Here is a 20,560-nt window from a genome sequence, read left to right as displayed (position 1 = left end):
AAAGTCCTTGGTCAGGGTAAACATTCTGACCAGCAACTGAAAACATCGGCTTTATCAGTATTATTCCCAGGCCGAAAGTCAAAACCACAGCGCTGCACCAGCTACTAAGGAGAAAAAATGACTGGTACTGCTGAACCCAGGACACTGCGACACCTAGAAACCCAAATTGAGGTTGAAGTCTAACTTTGCTAACAGCTCTGTCCTGAATTTATTACAGCCCAGTTACGAGAAGTCTTAAAGATACCAGTATTTTCCTATGGCAGGTATGGGTTGTGACCTGTTGAGTGAATGTACATCTTGTCTGTGCTAAAGAAGAGTGTTATGTGTATATTTATGCACATTAGCAGCTGTTTTAGGAGGTGAAGTGTGCTAGGACTTTTGGGGGGGAGGGGGTTGTACCTTGTTACAGTTCTGTGTTCCAGTGCGAGCACAGATTTATATATCCTGCCCCAAATGCACCCTTGCCCCTTTGCAAATTGCCCTCTGTGCTTGGAATCACAGAATGGTTTGGGCTGGAAGGGACCTTAAAGATCATCCAGTTCCAGCCTTCCTGCCATGGGGCCTTTGAATCTGAAGAATGAATTTTTTGCTCTTTGGTTACTTTTGTATTGACAGTGAGTGGTTTCTAGCACCATGCTGCTACCTTACATTTGTAAAAACTACTCTGGAGTTGGTTTGTTTGTTGGTAGGTGCTCCCTTGACCGAGTGCCTGCTGCTGTTACAAAATCTCCCTTACGTAAGGGGACACGGTGTGTGATGCCCACTTTGTGATCGTGCCGCAGCTGTCGGGTTTTATTATTGCTTCTGCTGTGGGGATGACAACGCGTGACACGCGCTTCAGAGCACACTCCTGCCTGTGGCTGCGGAGAAAGCAGCCCAGTAGATAAGGACTTCTCTGTTGTCCTCCTGTCTTTGTAAAGCTGCGAGAGAAACAGGTAATGGTGACTGAAACCCAGTGTATGCCTGTGGTTATTTCATCTGTTTCTTTGACTCAAAATGACTTTGTATCCTTAACTTTAAACAGTGTTAGTCAGCAACTGCTTAGTTGCTTGTAGTACTGCTGAATTTGTATGTTAAAGTCAGACAGGTTTTTGTGTAGTTCAGTGTACCTTAAAGGATATTTTTAGAAGGAAAAAAAATAAGAGGACCACAAAATGTAATATTTTAAGGTGGCTTTATACTGCAGTGTTGCTTGTCCTTCAGAATGCAAAGGGACATATATAAATATATATATTATACAAATATATATAAATAACTGACTGTTATTTTTATCCCCAGTGGAGGGAAAATGCGTCTTCTTATATTTCTGAGGTAGATGACAAGCTGATGGATGTGTGTAACATTTACTGCTTAATGTTCCAGTAGTTCCTAATGCTGCATGTTGTTCTGAACATGCATCCGAAAACATTGAATCCCTTTTCTGTTTCCTATGTAATGATGTTACGATTGCGAAGTTCATAGATAGACATAAATATAACAGTATTTTTCTGTTGCAGTAGTGTGTAGAAGCCCCCTAAGTTATTTTTCACCTTCAAATAGGTTAATGGCTACTGACACTGTGGTAGTAAAGTTTAAATGTTAAGCCTGTGTGTCTCTTGTAGGGTGAAATCAAGAGAATACAGTGTGTCCTCCTGACAAGGCAGGGCTGTTCTATACTGTCCTCTTGTCTGAAGTTTTGCGAGGAAAACCTGTCTGAGACTGCGCTGTGGGTAAGTTTTCTCCATATTCGGCATATGTTTTTACTTTGGTTGTATTCAGTCACTCATTGACTTATCTAGTGACCATTCCTGCAAAAATCAGTCAAATTTCCATGTAAACACTGCAAGAGCTTTAAGAATTATCAAATATTGATTTCTTGATTTATTTTCCTTTTTAGTTTTTCTTCCCTTCTCCTCCCCTCCCTCCCTTCTCCTCTCCTCCAATGAACTCAGTGTTTTCCTAATTGTAAAATATCAAGATATCAAGAACTGGAGGCTGCTGGTTGTCTGTCTGCCTTTCTGCGGGCAGCTGAAAATCGTATTCTCCTCTGTCATACTTTTCCTATTGCTTTTTTCCCTTCTGAGTCTGCTTATTCTGTGTTTATTTTATAGGCACATACACATTCTGTTCTTCATGTTGTCTATAGATCCTGGTTTCTACTTGCCACTTTACTAACAGGTTGTTTCTTTCCCTTCCAAGCCATTTTTTTTCAAACAGGATGAGATCTTTTTGGTGCAATTTTTCTTCTCTTTCACAGATTTGTTACTACCTTTCCTTTTAAATGTTCATAAAACTACTGACCCTGATTTTAATTTTTTCTAATTTTAAGATTTCATAAAAGTTTTTAAAGTTTATCAAAGCTCTTTTATTTATTTATTTTAAATCTACTTGCTTTCCTCCCTCTTTCAGAGTACAGGAGTTCAACTAATTTGCTGCTTCTGGTTCTTTCATGCTTTGAATATTTATCTGTCTACATGTCAATATTGCCAATAGTAAATTATAGCACAATATGTGTAAAACATATATATACACACACATATATATTTGTGAAATGTTATGTGGGAAAAAAGAAATAGTCATTTTGTTCAGTCAGGCTTGTGTTTCTCTGTCCCAGGTTTTGTGGCGTAGCATGGATTTGACATCATCACAACATAATCATCTACAGAATGAACTGATAAAAGAAAGACAAGAAGGTAAACATTTCTTATTTCACTATGTTTTATCTCTGCACTTATGATTTTTTTTTTAAGTATAATGAACAAGGTGTCTTGCTAGCAATGAGCTATCTTCTAATTAGGTTTGTTGTTTTGTTGGGTTTTTTTTCCTTAAGAATTGTGCTTATGGCACTTGTACAGAAAATACAACAGATAGCGCTGTTGTAGTATTCTAGCTATGCCATAAATACTTGCTTTATGTGTATACTTTGGTCCCAGCAATTTCCTTCCAGTGCCTGGCATCTGTCCTCTAGCTATTTGCCTGTGACTGGTTCCAGGGAATGAAGCCATGTCTATGATCAAGCTATTCAGAAGAGGTTTGTTTGCAGCTTGTCAGTTAGGGAGAACTGGTTATTACAAGCCTGATTTCTGTACAGATAGCCTTAAACCTAACCTTCAAATACCTTTAGGGGCTGTTGGCAGCTTTTTCTCATAAGCAAGTTCATGGCTGCATGTCTTTCAATATCCTAAAGCATCATGAGTAATCCACTTTCTAGGGGTCACCAGAAGTAGACAAGCTTTTAGGGCAAGTGTATGTGTTGTTTCAGGATGGAGTCTAGTTATGTTCTACAGATGAGTGTGGAAAAAGTAAGAGGTTTCTATTATTTTTCATAATGTTTTTGTTTAAAAATCTCAGCTGAGTCATAGTCCATATAAAGCCAGACTTTTGGGTTCAGTGTCCAGTTTTGGTTTGTTACCTGTTCAGTGTGGCAAGGTGGTACCCCAAATTGATGGCCCTCTCCTGAAAGCTGGTATTGCACAAGAAGATGGCTGGTGGGGATTGGCAGAGACTGCTGTTCCACAAAGCACTGCTCCAAAAAGCACTGTTCAAGTGCCAAAATCTGGAGATTTTCTTTGATGCAATTCCCTTTACTATTCTGTAATTCTCACTTCGACGAAGAGCTATGCAATGAAGTATGATTGTTGAGGGAAGAAATATCTAGAAGAATAAATATTAAAGATAGAATTACTAAAACTAAAGTATTGATGACTGTTGTTAGGTATTCTGTAGTACATGAGGGCTGGGATAAAGTTGCACGGGCATTTCTATGTTTCTGCAAGCTTGGTTATCTAATATTGATACTCCCCTTCATGCAGGATTCAGGGCAGGGAGGAGCGAGTCTGCATGTAATTTCTTTAGCTTTTGAATTATGAAAATAAATTGAATTTTGTGACATTAGGTCAATGTATGAAAAATAAGTTGGTAGGTGTCGTGGTTTAAGCTTTTACTTGCTGCTTGTCCTCTAGCATGATTCTTGCAATCCTGCTTTCCTGATAGCCTACTTCACACAGTAATGGAGGAAAGGGGAAGCGCCTGGTTCTGTAGGGTGGCTGAAACATGCTCCTCAGGTGAGTGAGTTGTGAATCTGAATCCTTCTGAGGAATGTCCAGCACCCAGTTCCTCCACTTTCTGAGTGCAGAATCTTCAGAGCAGTTGCAGAAATATGTTTCCACTTGGCTAACACTGTAACTGTGTTGATAGATGTAGCAGGTGGTTCTCTTCTAGAAAGTGTCTAGAAACAGTAGTTTAAGAGGATGAGGAGACATGGAGAATGAGATCACTTTACAGTTTCATCTGATACCAGACTTTGGCATATTAACTTCTATACTAGGTTCTGGAGGTGAAGGGTGCTGAACCTGCTGCAGAGACTTACCTGATGATCACCCTAGGCCTGTTCCTTCCTTATTCTTATCCTTTCCCTCAACCACCTTCCTATTTCATTATCTTCACCTACGCGGTCTCAATCTCTGTTTCTAGGGGTTCTTATTCTGGTTTGGTTTGTCTGCTAGTTCCAGTCTGAGTTCTTTCTATTCCTTTTATATGCCTTCCCCTTTCCTTCTCAATTGGCTTGTCACAAGTTCTCCAGGTTAAAACTCCTTATTCTTGTTGATGATTCCCATTACTACCGCTTCTCAGCTTACAGGTAGATCCTCAGACTGTCTGATCTTTCCTCTGGTGTCTTTATCCTACCAGTTCTCTACCGCATCTGCATAGTTAGATGTCTCTTTTCTTTCCTGTCATGATTTCTCTTGATCATTAGCTTTAACCGTCCTTGTCTAAATTTTTCTGAGATCACATTTTGTCACTCCGATTTTCATTTCTTGGAATACTAAATTACCACAGTTGTATCATATAGATTCACCCTAGACTAATTTTATCTGAGACAAAAGGAGAAGAGCAAGTTTGCAAGATGTACTTGTCCTTGACGCTTCATTGTCTCCCTTCACTTGGCCAGAGCTCAGTTTTTAATCCCTAAATATCTGAGAAATTGCTGACCTGGTAACCTTCGCATATCTCCTGGCATTCTAGAAGGGACACACTCCTTCTACTTGCCCTGCTTGACAGGTGTCTTAACCGATGGCGACTAGTGCCATCATTTCAAGTGTCTGGGTGGAGTCCAGAAAGGTGCCTTAAGTAGGATGTAGTTGGAATGGAAGCAAGTGAGAAGCAGTGTAAGTCTGTGACTTAGAAGTTAAGATGAGATGAGGGAGTAACTTAGTGTCTCCTATTTCCTGGGTTACTTTTAAAAATACTTCATTCTCACTCCCTTTCTTGCTTACACTGTTCCATTTACTTCAAAGACTTTGTTGTAAAATGTGAAAAACATCCTAGGATCAGAGTGTGGAGCCCAAATCTGCCTCTTCTCAGTGCGCAACTCATAGCTGGGCTTTTGCTTGCTGCTTGCCCTCTAGCATGATTCTTGCAATCCTGCTTTCCTGATAGCCTGCTTCAGACAGTAATGGAGGAAAGGGGAAGCACCTGGTTCTGTGGGGTGGCTGGAGCCTGCTCCTCAGGTGAGTGAGTTGTGAATTTGAATCCTTTGGAGGAATGTGCAGCACCCAGTTCCTCCATTTTCTGAGTGCTTAAATTGCTGAACCATTCTTTACATAGTGGGCTCTGCTGGTTAAAAAATGAGCCTATTTATACTATTATATAAATAACACTTTTGCTCTCTTCCCACCACCTGCCTTCTTTCATCTTCCTCTTCTTTTGTATCTTAGCTTTGAATTAGGCCTCTCTCTTAAACAAACAAAAACCCTTACAAACAAAAACCAAAAGAGCCAGACAACCTCTTCCATTAATTCTCATCTCAAAAGCATTAACTCCCTGCCCTAAGCTTGTGGAAATTGCACCATTAGCTATTATTATTAGCTACCTACATTTTTTTTTTTTCACTGCAAGATTGACCTGCAATATCAGAACTCAAATGCTATTCCTCTTGGGCAACAAACTGTCTCCAAACAAAACAAACCAAAAAAGAGTAAAAGAGGTAGTGTGGTATAAGACTTTAGTGTAACCCAATTAAGGAGTGACTAGAGCTAAACTGCACCTTCACAGCAAATCAGAATAGTCTAAAAATACCTCTTCTCTGAATTTGCTTCTTGGCTATCTCATAGTAACTTACCTTTCAGCTCTTTTGTTTGAAAGTGGCAGCATTCAAGTACTATAGTAAACATCAGGTATACTAATTTGAATTAACATGTCTCAGTTCCTTTTCTTTCCCCCCAACAAGTAAACCTGCTTTCACTGAAGACATTACTAAACTCAAATGGAAAATTCTTGTGTATAGATAAAACAGAAGTTAGAATCACCACTCAAATAATCAAAACATGTTAACTCTGTAGAAAAGTCTGTAACATTCTTCCCTCTCAGCCGTGTGCCTGTCTTCCCTGTTTTCATGTTTCTCTTTGCAGTAGCTGCATTTCAACAATAAATCAAATGCTTCTCAACTACCACACAAGAAAGTCGGCATGATCGGTGTTTCAAGGTTACTTTCAGGTCCTTTCCTCAAAGAAATATCTTAGATAGTAGTAGTAGCAGGGGAAAATTGGCAGGCATTTTGTTGAGTCCCTTCTGTTCTGCTGGCTATGGTGTCTGGCACGTTCTGGCATGTTGGTATGAGGAAGTAAGAGCTTTGAATGGCACAAAGCTCTCTTGACAGGGCAAGGTAAGAGATGTGAAAGATTGGACTAGACAATGGCTTACAGTGTCTGAATTACTCACCCAGGGCCTTCCTATCCATCAAGAAATTGGCTGTCGGCCTTTTATAATGTACATTAGACCATCTAATTTAAGAACACAGTCTGCTTTTGTAGTCAAAGGGAAATCATTCAGTTGTTGTCTTTAGAGATTAAATAGCTGCTCAGCCAAGACCTGAAGATGTTTTCAGTGACAGATAAACTTGATGAAGTAACAAGGAAAGTGCTTGTCACATCTGACTTCATTATGTGTTCATGACATGATCTGACTATGGTACTTCTATTTTCAGCCTTCTAGTGGTTTTGGATGACCTGTGACTTGGATGGGGCTGGGATATCAGTGGTGTGAATTTCAAATTGAAAATGTGCCTCTCGAGCCTGAGTAAATACATAGACTGGCTATTGTGAGCATATCCCTCTCCTGTTCCTGTCTCCTTGTGCTCTGACCTAAGTGCATCTTGTCTCGTGGCTGAGAAGGGGCTGCTTGTGGGTGGCAGTTTTGTACTTCTGCATTTCAAAGTATAAAGTTTCAGGTGTTATATACCCTGATGTAGTATCTTAGATCAATCAATGTAATATACCTTGTCATTGCAATCACTTCAGCAGTTTGAGCTTGTAATGGACGTACTAGAATGCCTATACTCGGTTATGTGATTATTTCCCTCTTTTTTCCGTACTTCATCCCTCCCTACAATTAACTGTGTAGCTTAGATAAAGCAGAGTAATGGAACAGTATTTATATTCTCAGAATGTGGTGTAGGTTACATCTGACTTCTGGAAAGTCAAGGACATGATTAGATTTCCTTCCTAACTCCTTTCTTTAAGGGTGCTTAAGCTGTAATGGAATGTAACAAAATAGAAATAAGTGGAATGAAATGAAGACAATAAAGTGATACCACCTGGAATCTGGGGAATATTCTTTGATTTAGGATTGTGTATGTTTCCATGGAGCCATCTGTAATGGCTCCTGAGATGTCAGTAGCTCAGAACAAATTAGGAGTCTCCAGAGTCCCTTAGAACAGGACCTAATGTAGACTTGGGGCAAACTTCTTCTGAACCAGTGGAAATACCCAGATGGATTCACAGGGCTACCTGTTGAATAGTCCTATCAGTGTAGTAATGTAACTCTTCTCCAGTCATCTCTTATGGTTACAGAACTGGTTGCAGGTCTATTCCCTTTATAACCTTTCTGCAGGTATCTTCTTGATGCTGGGATATAAAGATATCGATTGCACAGATCTATATAAAAATATATAGAATATACATAGTGCATATTATACATATTTTTATGTGTGTGTATATATATATGTATATATATATATAAAAATCTTAAATCTTTACTTGGATGATTCTAGTTCCATGTGTCCAAAGTGGGGAGATCTGAAGAGTCCTAGCTATCACGATTCTTGGAACTTTCTTTCATGCATTACTCAATCAGTAATGTCAGCACAGGTTGTCCTCCTGTGTTCATTAAATTCAGAAGCAATTGCTGAGAAGTCTTAGAAGAATCATGTATGTCTTCACAGCTGTTGATACATGGTTCTTAAAATACTTGTGAGTGCAAGTCTAAATGATAAATTTAAAATCTAAACTGTACAGGTGAGAGCATACTGTTTCTGAAGAAGGGAGAATGTTGCTGTCTTTTGGCTGAACTTTGTCAGGTCAAGCTCATGCTGAAGGCTTCGATTTCATTTCTTTTGCCAGTTGGAGAAGATCCATTAAAGCAGGTGAGAAGCAGAAGACAGCTGGGTCTTGTTTCTGTATTATGTCGGGCTGAGACACCATTTGACCTCGAGAGATTAAGTAGAGTCAGGCCAGGACTTGAAAGAGACTAATCTGTATTTTTTCCTGTGTAGGTTGTTTTGATGAATTATTGGTTGAAACTATTGTTTCTGTATTAATGCTGTTTAATCCATTAGCAAAGTACTTGGAGGATGTTTTGTTACTGTGTGCTGTTCGTGATTGAGTCTGAAAATGGAGATATTGACTGCTAGTATATTCTTCACAGCTTTCACATGGAAAGGTAATTTTGCTTCAGTTTTTAACCATGTTTTAATTTAGGTGTCTAGACAATCGTATCTATTTTATTTTTTTAATGTCATTTTAATTCAGCTCCCTTATCTTTGCTGCTTTTCCTGCATTTAAATTGGTGCTTAAGAGTGCCTGTTTTTGTTCCCTTTTTATTCAGCGGAGCATGTATTAATGTAGGAAGTATCATTAGTTATGCAGTGGGAGAATTAACATATGCTATTAAATGATGGAAGATACACAACCGAATGTTAAGTTTGCTGCTTCCTGATGGAGCTGTGCACTCCCAAGCATAATTTTATGTGTAAAGGGAACAGTTGATCATGTGACAAACAGGAACTATTTCTAGTCATTCTAAGCAGAAAGTGTGCAGATAAAGATAACCTAAGGCCCATTCCTGTTATTTGCTTCATTAAAGAAAAAGATGCTGCAGTTTGCAACTTATTCTATTCTGGCCTGGTCTATCTCTTGCTATTTTCCTTCTGCCTTCTCCACTTGAAGGATTTCTCCAACTCTGTCTCAGCAGAATTCACGTCTTTTTCTTTCTTTATGTTTTTTTCTAATATAAACCACTTCATTTGACATTTGAATGTGTCAGCAAAATCCTCTGTTTCCCTACAGGAGATTTTGCAGCTTGACACATATTGCTCTAACTAACCTGCCACTGACTTCGTAACTCAAGTCTTCCACATGATTTAGTTTGTCTCTTTGAAAAGCTGTGTTCGCGTTTCAGTTGTAATAACGATTTCTTTGCCTTTGAGAATGATTACACTCTTTTCTTAATGATGTGGTTGATATAGTGCAAGATGTGTGAACAGTATATGACTTTTCTCCCTCAGCTGTGATATTAACTTAAAATCAAGGGAGTTCCACAAACATGCTCCAAACTTTACCTTTAAAAATGCTGTAAGAGATTAACCTATTAGGCAGAAAATCTTCAGAAACTTAGACTTTCAAATTCTATGTTTCAAATTTCAATATTTCAAGAAGAATTTGGGGCATCTTAGATAGGAACTTCTTTGTGAACATGAGTTCAAGACCAAAGGAGCACTCTCTATTTCAGTAATAAAAATAATTTCAAGTTCTGTGTGTTATCTGAACAGGATCAGACTTGTCTCATCTTGATGTAAATAAGGTTCTAGCACCTGAAGTTCCAGTGGTTAGTATGTACACATGCTCATGCAAAGAGATGAATAGGCTGAAGAAAATAATTCTAAATCCACGCGTCTTCAAATGTGACCTGCTTGGTCAAACCCAGGCAAATGAAAAAGGGAGGAACCAGCCCTAGCAGACCTTTAAGTCTGACATTTTAGTATGGGTGTTCAAGTAGTATTGCTGGAAATGCCCATCATGCATTTCCTTTCTTACAAGAATTGAGAGCCAGGTCAGTCAAGCCTCCTCTTTCTTGTTGACCCTATTCTACTGATGAGTGAGCTCTTCTTGTCTTAAAATGCCATTAAAATCCCTTCGCTGAGTCATAATTCTAAGACTTTTTCTTCCTGAACAACAGAATATGGACTAACACGGATAAATGCTACTTCTGGAAGAATAGCTTCCTATCAGATTTTTACATCTGTTACCAAGAAACTAGTTTGATCAAAGTACCAGCAGAACTTTCTCAATGTTTTCAGCTACTAAAAGACTTAATCTTGCTTGGATTTTGCTTACTATGCTAACAATTTTCTTGTTGCTTGACAGATTCCCCACTAGTTTGTTATTTTTCTGCTCTGACTGCTCTGAAGGCAGTTACAGGAAAAAAAATAACTCCTCTTCTGCAGTCTCACAAGTAGTTTAGCTATTCTGAAAGATACAAAGCAGAAAATAGAGGAGTGCCTTTTGCAGTATGAAGGGAAACTTGTGTGTAAGTAAGCAAATCTGAGTAGAAGTCTGAGCTTCTTAGGTCAGAAGCATTAGCATCCTGATCATGATATAATTTCTCATTAGGGTTTTGAAGCCTACCTATCATATAATGCCTGTGATGAATCACAGACTATTTTGATTCTCTACAATAAGATCTTCTTAAGCGGAAGATAAAAATATAAAAATCAACATAAAGTTCTCCAGATAACCCACCTGGGGGATTACCAAAGGTATAAGATGGCCAAAGATTTAAGTGGTATTACTAATCAGCAGATTTGGGATTCTTAGTTCATGGATGTGAACAGTTTAGCTCAGGTAGGGAGCAGTGGCCTCCAAACTTGGTTAGTGTGAGTGCTATGCAAGCTGTAAGTAGAAAGATTGCTGGTAAGATAAGGAATAGGTGGGAAATGTTTATTGAACACTAGAGAGGTAGCTGTAATACTGCTGAAGTTTTATAGATCTGTTGGCAGAAGCTTTGTAAGTTAAGGCTTTGTTAAGTTATGGTTTCTCAACAAAATTGGATTCAAAACAGATATCAAGGGAGGAAGAATCAAGAAAAATGGTTGCAATTGGGAGGTAATAGAAGGAATAGCTTTTTATTTCCACAGCTAGTACTGATCATAGAACAAGATCAGACTGCTCTAAGCAATCAGAGAAGATTAAAAGCAGGCTATATCTGGTATGCCTGGAAACAGGATGATATATTAAATACACGTACAATATGTGTAATAAGAAAGCTTCATATTAATTCTTCCATCTGAAAAGATTAATTTTGCCCTGGAGCAGCATTTCTCTGGCACTTAACTCATGTTTGTGCAGAGTTCCCTGATTGCAGGCACAATGATGCATGTGTTTTCTCTCAACACTGGAGGCTTGCAGAATATGTGATGGGCTGCCACATGCTACTTATTTCCTAACATCTTAATGTCGTGGTTTCAGTGTTGGCTAATTTAGTTGTTGTCTTTATAAAGTTATACTGTTGTGGTTTGTGCTTCGTTTCTTTCTCCTTCTAAAACAAGGAAGGGAGAGAAACTTTGTGAATAGGTTATGGCTATTAAAGTATTGAGGCATATGGCAGAGCAAATAACAACACTTGAGGCCATCATGTCCTGTGACTGCAGTGGTTTGAAGGGAAAGAAAATGTGAAGAATCTTCAGTAGGCCAATGTGGTTTATGTTGATGAGAACACAAATGTTTTGATTTTTAATAGACATTGGACCTGCAGTTTCTTTGCAGATCCTGATCTATGATTTTGATGGTAACTTACAGGTTTGGTACAGAAATTCTGCTTTGGATGTGGTGGTAACCCAGTTACCTGTATCTCTAGCATGCTTTCTAGGAGGTGTAGCTTGAAAACATGTTTTGCTCTAGCTAATTTGCAGAAGTGTCACAGGTGGCTGTGAAAACGAATTTCCTGTGAAAACTTGGAATGATTTTAGACTTTGCTTAAGAAAATACTCTGGACAGCTTCACTTTTTTGTTTTCAATTTACTTTTTAACGTTGTGTTGCAGCTTTGTGTTATCCAGGGTTATGTTAGCTCTCATAAATATCCTTTGCTTAGCAACAGGGATGGCATTTGGGATATCAAGCCAACTGGAAAGAATTCCTCTGACAGGGCTCTGTTGGGGTGGGTGGATAAGCTTTCCTGACAACACTAGTTCTTTCGCTGCTATCTGTCATAACTTGTGTTGCTAGGATCTGTTTCACAAGTTTTGTGACAGACTTATAAATTATACTGTGGCTCCTTTTGTTTACTGTCAGAAAGAAACACTATGTGGAGAAAGTGAACAGTAAAAGAATATGTAAATAATTAAAAATCTGGGCACATAAGACCATGAGTGTCTGTACTAGGGCAGCTGTTCTTGAAGGAAAAAGAAGTTAAATTTCCTTTGGATTGCTGAAATGGAAAGCAATATGTGGTAACGTTTCATTTCTCTATTTTTTAATGAACTTGGTTTCTTCAGCAAAACAGGAAAGAAACTATTTAGTCATAAACTGAAAACATAAATTAGAATTCAGGAGATTTCCCATGTTTGATGTTCACCATTAACTAATGTATTTTTATTCACAGACGTAATTCACATTCCTGCTTCTAAATCAGGTTTTCATTATAAATTGGTATTTTCATTACCACTCCATTCAACCTGCTTGACCTTTCATGCTTTTGCTTCCAGGAGAAAAAGAAGATGAACAGACAGTTGCAGAAATCATGAGAAGGCGTTTTTTTCCTGCTGTTATAACTCATAAGGCCTGGGAAGGCTTTCACTTTGCTGGCCATGAGATAAGAATTACAGAAGCCATTGATTTTTATGGGGCAGTCGTCTGGCCATCGGTACAATATTTATGCAGTATTGCTATTTCATAATTTTGGAGTCTTCTAGCATTTTTAATTTGTTTTGCTTGACAAATACGTTTTGTTGTATGTTGTAAACCTAAGGAATAACTTCTGTGCTTCTCTGCCTTCATTCTGCAAGTACCAAACCTGAATTTAGCTTGGTTTCCTATGGATTCCTAGTTCTCAGAGTTTAAATGGTATTTCTTGTTTGTGCCTCTCTCGTACAAGCTGTATGATCTTGTGTCCCCTCCTCACCTCCCAGTAACTTTTGATCTTATTTGATCCAAATTAGAAGCACATTTTGAAGGAAATAGGGCAGTCTTATGATGATTACATTTCTATGCATTCTATAAATAGCTGTACAGCAGGCAGAACCAGGTTGGGGAAACAGCTGTGATACGAGTTCATAAGGTATTAGGACTCATAGAAGCTACTCAACATACTCATGTGGAAAACAAACTTACCTTGTAAATATGTAGACATGGGAAAAGGTTCAGTTGGAGCTTTCAGTTTCTTAAACAGCCAGAAATCTAGTGGGAGAGAACCATTGTCCTTGGCTATTGATATAAGAACCATCAACATGCCCACCATAGAGTCCTCTTTGGAGTTTTGATCTGTGCAATGCAGCTGCCTGTTTCAAAATAATTAAAAATGAAAGAAACTGCTATGTTCAGGGAGGTGCCAGGATGCACCACTGACACTTGTGGCATCCAGAGAACATTCCTGAAACAAAATCATCTCCAGCACCCCCCAATAAGAAGAAAAGAACTAAAACCCAGGGGGCTCCATTTCTGACCCAGTGGTATCAGCCTCCTAGGATCTTTAAGGAATTTGGCCATAGTACAGCTGAGGACATTTAGCGTTCTCTGCTGTTTCGAACTTCAAACAATTTTCATTGTCTTAGCAGACCTGGACTAACAATTTATACTATATCTTTTAGCAGCCTCAGTGCAAGTCTTTCCTATAAGGGTTCAGCCAGTTTAGCTGTGGAAGGAAGGCGACCATTCTTTCTGTGTCTTTTCATGTTCTGCCTTCTAGTTCCATCCAGCAGTATTTGAACCCTTCTGAAAAATGTCAGTCAAATTTATTGAGAGAACAGAAACTTTAAGGAAAATAAAGTTTCCGCATGTTTCATGGGAAGGAGGGCAGATTTCAAAGTTTCCATAATTTAGCCCACAGAAATACTGATCCTCTGCCCGCAGTTTCTACAACAGAATATGGCAAAACTCCAAGGCAAGAAATTGTAGGAATATATGGAGCTAACAGGAAATCTTAATATAATGCGGTTTTACATGTCAGTCAAACATCAGGCACAATCTTTAGGTACCTGGCTTTAATTAGTCCTGGTTCTCACAGACTTATTTCTATATCAAAGCTTTGTTGAATGTGAGACATATGGAAGTTCACATAAAAAACCCTACTCTTTTTTGCTCTGAATTAAGAGATAGAAAGCAAAAAACTTGTTTGCATTTCTAGCATGTTAACATTGGATCAATAGTACTTCTGTTCCTTTCCTTCTACGTCTTAATTGGTTAAAAACAAAACTGTGTCATTTTGTTGTGCCAGACCAAGCCACTAGTAATTGCCTTTCCAAATGGTCATCTGTATTGCAAGAAGATGTGGCAGCCATCATATGTATTTGTCAATAGAGACTATATAATTATCGAAGTCTGTGAAAAACTGTGGGAGACAAGCTGGAATCTATCTTTGCAAGAGCAATAAAGTTAGAAACTTCTATTTGAGCAGTGAACTAAACCTCACTGGTCAGTATGAGGCAGGGCAGAAAAGGTAAAGAAGCTTCTTAATGACAGTTTATAAATGCATATATGAGAAGTCTGTTGTAGAGAGTTCTTCGGCTTTGCTCTGAAAGTTTGCTAAGCTTAACAAGGAAAGCACATATAAACTGAAAATAAACTGAACTGGAAGAAAACGGGTAAATCTATTGGTCCTTCTTGGATCATTAGGTATTTAATTATTGTTAGAAATAATTAACTGTTGGGAGAGTTTAACAAGGGTTGTGGATTTTCTCTCACAAACAGTCCTTATATCAAGATGTCTTTGGGAAGGGCATGTTTTAGCTTGACCAAAAGTGCAGTTATAAGCAGGATTTGGTGCCTGAAATTTTATAGCTCATATTATGCAGGATAACAGACTATTTAATTGCAATTGTTCCTTCTGGCTGTAATGCTTTGTAAGCCTATACTGAGGCATGTTGTGGCACTTATTTTGTGAGCCTAAAGAGCTCGACAGTGTTTGAATGATTATTGCTCATTTGAACAGACGAGAATTTTTTTGCATGCTTTTAAATGACAACGCGTATTTAGTGAAGGGATTTATTTCATTTATTTGTTCAGTGTGTTCATGGATTCCCTCCCCTACAGGCTCTTGTTCTATGTTATTTTTTGGAAACTAATTCTAAACAATACAATTTGGTTGACAAAAATGTGATTGAAATTGGAGCTGGAACTGGGTTGGTCTCCATAGTAGCCAGTTTACTGGGTGAGTACATGCCATTGCTCTTATGCTCTTGGAAACATCTCTCAGGTGAATACTGGATGGCAAAGGAAGTGGGTCATTTCTTCTAAAAGACTTGTTTGAAAGCTTTCAAGAGTAAGAAAAAGTAAGTTCCAAAAGGCTTGTTTGGAAACCAGTCTGTAAAGCTGTGAGTGACTCTATTGATGCAATAAAGGAGGTCCCAGTAGATGATGATGTCATTAACAGTGTTAAACAAGGGACCAAAATAAGAACTTGTGGCCTCTCAAGATGTGAGTGGCAACCAGATGAAGCCAGATGTAGGCTTGAGCAATGCACCACCTTCCATTGTCCAAACAATTATTTGGTTGCCAGGTTGTTTTCTTTCTGTTTGTGTTGAGCATTTTCTTTCAGCAGCTGATCAGCAACTTAATTTTTCTGCTACAGACACTGCTGTGTGTTCTCTCATGGTAGCCTATTTTTCCTCAAGAGTGATCCAGTTCAGTGACTTCTGCATTTTAACAGACTTTTAGCTTTCTGAAGTCTGAGAAAGCTGATTTGTATGTGAAAAAGAAAGAACCCAAGGCAGTGCTTAAATCTCATGCTGACTTTTTGGAGTGGGTAACTGGCATTTTTCAACCACTAGTTGCTCACTGTACTTTTAACCAATATGATATCAAGATCTAGTATCTGATTTCTCCCCACTCATCCCCAATTGCATTCAGCTGGCAATCTGTAAAATAGGACTAATGGGAACCAAATCTTTATTTTAAGCACAATGGCTAAGAGCTCTTTGGATCATTTGCATTGTTCTGTGCCCCTTGGAGAGCTACATGCTAAAGGCAGTTCCTTGTGCAGGTAGCTTTCATTTATACTGTATCTTTTACTCAAGCCTTGAAGTATATTCAAAGTTTGTTTTCTCCCTGTCACAGGTGCACTTGTGACTGCCACTGATTTGCCAGATCTGCTTGGAAACCTCCAGCACAATGTTCTCCGAAATACAAAGATGAAATGCAAGCACCAGCCTCATGTTAAGGAATTGTCTTGGGGAGTTGATCTGGAAAAGAATTTTCCTAGGTCTTCCTGTCACTTTGACTACATTATGGCTGCTGATGTAGTTTACCACCATCCCTTCCTGGATGAACTCCTCCTAACTTTTGATCACTTGTGCAAGAATGACACTGTTATTCTGTGGGCTATGAGATTTAGGCTGGAAAAGGAGAACCAATTTGTTGGCAGATTTCAGACATTGTTTGATTTAGAGGTGCTTTCTGATTTCCCTAGTTTGAACATAACCCTGTATAAGGCAATAAGGAAAAGCAGGATGACAACCAAACCTTCCAAACTCATGATCTAAAAGAGAGGAAGAGAGAGGTGACAACTTCAGCTGTTCTGCAGCTCGCTCTCTTTCAGTAATTTCCACATTAGTAGGTGGTAACACCTGCATGAATGACATTTTTAGAGTTAGCTAAAACAAAACATCAGATTCTTAGTGCATCCCTAACAAATTCCTAAATTCAATTTGCTGATACATTTGTTCTGCATATGAAGCTATCTTTGACGTTTTCTTGACTTCTATGTGCTAAGCTGACAATACTAATAACTTTTGCAAGTCTTACCTTTATTGTTATGGGTTATGTAATGAATATTTTCAATAGCTTTCAATTGCAGCTTTGCATGGTGTCTTATAAGATCAACTGATCATTTAAAACTAAAGACTATGATAAATCTTTATATTTAAAAATTGTGGTGTTAAATATGATCTTTCCCTCTTCTCACTATTGTGTAAATCCTTCATTTGAATAGCCTTTATTGCACATTAGCTGAAAACAACCCACCACCTGGGAAATATACTGTCATAACAAAGGGACAGAATGTGTTAGTTACCCTTTGTTTTAATGATTATGCTTTCTTCCCCTTCCATTTTTTATTTAGATTCGGGGATTCTTCAACAGACAGCTGCACACACGAGGCAAGAGGGATTTAAATGTTTTGTTGCTTGAACAAAGGTCTTGGATAAGAGAAGTACAGTATATCACCAGCTGCCCTTTGCAAAGACCTTAAATTCTTGGAGGTCTGCTCCTCCAAAAATAGATGGTTACTTGGACCTCAGGGAACAAAAATGGAAAAAGGACGGTGGCCGTCCAAAGAAGTTTTGCACTGCTGGCTGGTGATGTCTGGAGGTAGGAAGATAAACCAGCCTGACACAGTGTGGCTGAAGCATGGGCAGGCTTGTATGATAATTTGTTTTTGTAGTGTAAGAAAACAAAATACTTTTCTCCTAGCTGATCAATACTGTGTGTTCCTGTTCTCAGTGCTCAGATTAATGTCCTTAGAAGTCTATCAGAGAACTTTCTTTTGGGAAGATTAATAAAATTATTCTTTGCACACCACATATTTTCTGATTCTGTTTGTAATTGAGTGTAAGACACCTTCAAATCCCTTGCAGACTAGAGAAGAAAACCTATCTCATGTGCTAATGTCTGGGTGCTAATGTAACCACCTCTGCTGCACACAATTGCTCTAGTAACATAAGGACTCTGCGCCTTGTCAGTCTTCATTGGTTTAGTTCCTATTCACAGTCCCTCCAGGAATTTTTTATTTATTGTCAGATTTGAGTATATGAATTTTTTTTTCCGTGCTGTGTAATAAAAATAATTCAGTTTAAGTGAATAAAGGAAACACGGATTTCTGCCATTTCAAGATTTTCTCTTCCTGCTTTCTTCCTCCTAACTCACTTGCAACCATCAAATCCATTGCAATTGAAATTCTAATCTTTTCATCCCAAAGGACCTCTCTGTTTACAAATGTTTCATGGATAAATGGATTGGCGCTGTAATTAATGAGAAACAGCAGAAATATCCTGTGAACTCCCAAGTGATGAGGGCTAAAGAGGAAGACTACAGCCAAGTAGTTAAGTATGATCACTTTTAAATAGCTGTTCTGCTGATTAGCTCTCCTATTTGGACTACAGGCTGTCCTGCTGCTGAGCTCCTGCTGAAGTCAACAGGAGATGTTTGTTGACTGGATTCGGGTTTGGGCCCTTTAGGCCCAAGAACTTGTTAATATTTACTGTAACAGTAAACATTTGTCCTCTTTCTCACAAGTCTGTCTAGCACTGCTGTGTGAAACTTTCTCAGAAAGCTCTAGTGACTGGCTGCTCCATTGTACAGCCACCTTTTGTCCTCTGGTATGATGGGCAGGTTATTAGCCATGACCAATGGAGAGTGAGGGTGTATGTGGCATTTGTCTATGGAGCATATTTCTGCTCTTTGAGAACAAGTCTCACATGAATGTTGAGTATTATTGACTTCTAAAGTCAGTCATAATTTCAATAATCACTTTTTGTTCTAATATTTCAAGTGGAAAATCCAGTTGTCATTCAGTGCATTATATTGCTAATACACAGAGCATTTGTACTCATAGTTTGTGAAAGGAGGAGTGAAAAAAGGTCAGTTAAATCTGTGGGTGAAAGAGCTCTATTTGTGAGGAATGCAAGAGAGGCTGCCTGAGCTGGTAGACTTTGACAGTGTCTTATAGGGTGTTATGGTAATCATATTAATTGAAGAGATAAATTAGGATGTATGGTATGGGTTCAATCAATTCCTTTGATTTTCCATATTCCAACCTAAGAATAATTTATTGAGCAACAATATATTTAACTCAACTGTATTTTGTTAAATTTTCCAGGAATGATATATTTTTCAAATGCTAATGTTTTCAGGAAGATTTCTTTTTGTATAAAGCATATATAAGATCAGTAAGGTGTTTTGGGATAATGGCTTTAAACTAGAAGAGGGTAGATTTAGATTAGACATTAGGAGGAAGTTCTTTATTGTGAGGGTGGTGAGGTACTGGCACAGGTTGCCCAGAGCAGTTGTGGCTGACCTCTCCCTGGAGGTGCTCAAGGCCAGGTTGGATGGAGCAACTGGTCTAGTGAAAGGTATCCCTGCCCAAGGCAGGGGGGTTAGAACTAGATGATATTTAAGGTCCCTACTGACTCAAATAATTCTATAATTTACTTTGCTGCTTATTTTATAAGATCTCCATCAAGATCTTTTACAAATCATTGCCTTTTCTTCCTTGGGATTAAAGTAACAAACACTGAGAAGACTTTATGGTTTCTGAATGGTCATATTGAGTGTTTGGCTTTGTCTCGATGAATCTTGATGTTGCAGCTCTCAATTATGTGATTTCATTTGCATTATTAAACCCAACAATTTGGGCTTTTGCTTCTTGTAACAGCTATAAGAAAAAGCTGTAGCTGCTGAATATTTAGAAAAAGCATTCAAATGACAGTACAGATCTACTATGCAAACCTTGTTTTCATTTAGAAGCAGTAATGGAGGCCCAGCCTAAGAAATGCAACTGCCAAAACAATACTCAAATAAATACCCATGGCACAAATGGCAATTGAATGATGAACAACTTAGGTTAGCTGTTACACAAGCACTAGTAAGTGTTAGGTGAGCAAAGAATACTAGCTGCCACATATGTTCTCCTTAATGGTGATTGGCATTAAAGATCATTTGAGTGTGTCAGCACAGATAACACAATCTTCTGAAGAAATACTACATTTACCAAACAATAGAAGAACCTGAAACCTGAATAGCTTTAGAAGACCCAGATTCAGCTAATGCCCTTTGAATGCTGGAGACCTGAAATGTACCGGATTTTTGGTGCCTCATAGCCATTAATACTACACTGGTAAACATGAGATGATCTCAAATAAGTTCAGTGAGAAAGATAAAGGTTTTCAAGATGTTATTGCTCCATGGGTATACTTCAGAAACTGATATGCTCCTTCTTATAATAGCTCTGTGACTCCAGGGGTATATTGTTACACAGGTGTAAAGCAAAGAGGGAACTGAGCTAAATGTTGGGTGATTTAACTTCAGTCACAGTGGAAAGTCCAGTACCAAAGTTCTTTCACAGTAAAAATAACATTTCTTATGTTCTATTGCATTTGAATTTTCTCACACTGAAGAAAATTTTAGATTAATTTTATTATTTTATTAAAAAAATATTTTTTACGTTATAAAACTTCAGAGAGTATAAGAGCTCAGCAACAGGCAATAATAAAATATCAAATTTCTCTTTCACATAGTTATGCCAACCAAACAATATACAGACTGTATTGGCTACTGTGAAATTTCAGAATCATTCAGGTTGGAGGCACCTCTGAAGGTT

At 38.3% G+C, this 20,560-nt stretch overlaps 1 protein-coding gene across 1 annotated transcript; it reads left to right on the top strand.

The window, feature by feature from the left end:
- Nucleotides 1-2,608: 2,608 nt before the first annotated feature.
- On the top strand, nucleotides 2,609-17,405 carry LOC308218890 (protein-lysine methyltransferase METTL21E-like; the record flags this gene model as incomplete). Its single annotated transcript, XM_080613393.1, has 4 exons — nucleotides 2,609-2,672; nucleotides 12,738-12,895; nucleotides 15,280-15,397; nucleotides 16,303-17,405. The coding sequence occupies 4 exons, from the start codon at nucleotides 2,609-2,611 to the stop codon at nucleotides 16,725-16,727; spliced, it is 765 nt and encodes a 254-aa protein (XP_080469519.1). The 3' UTR covers nucleotides 16,728-17,405.
- Between the last annotated feature and the right edge of the window lie 3,155 nt (nucleotides 17,406-20,560).

This window comes from Psittacula echo, assembly GCF_963264785.1.
Source record: "Psittacula echo genome assembly, chromosome: 3".
In the NCBI taxonomy this organism is placed as follows: Eukaryota; Metazoa; Chordata; class Aves; order Psittaciformes; family Psittacidae; genus Psittacula; species Psittacula echo.
The sequence above is the reverse complement of the archived record's forward strand: the minus strand, read 5'-3'. Positions and strand labels throughout refer to the sequence as shown.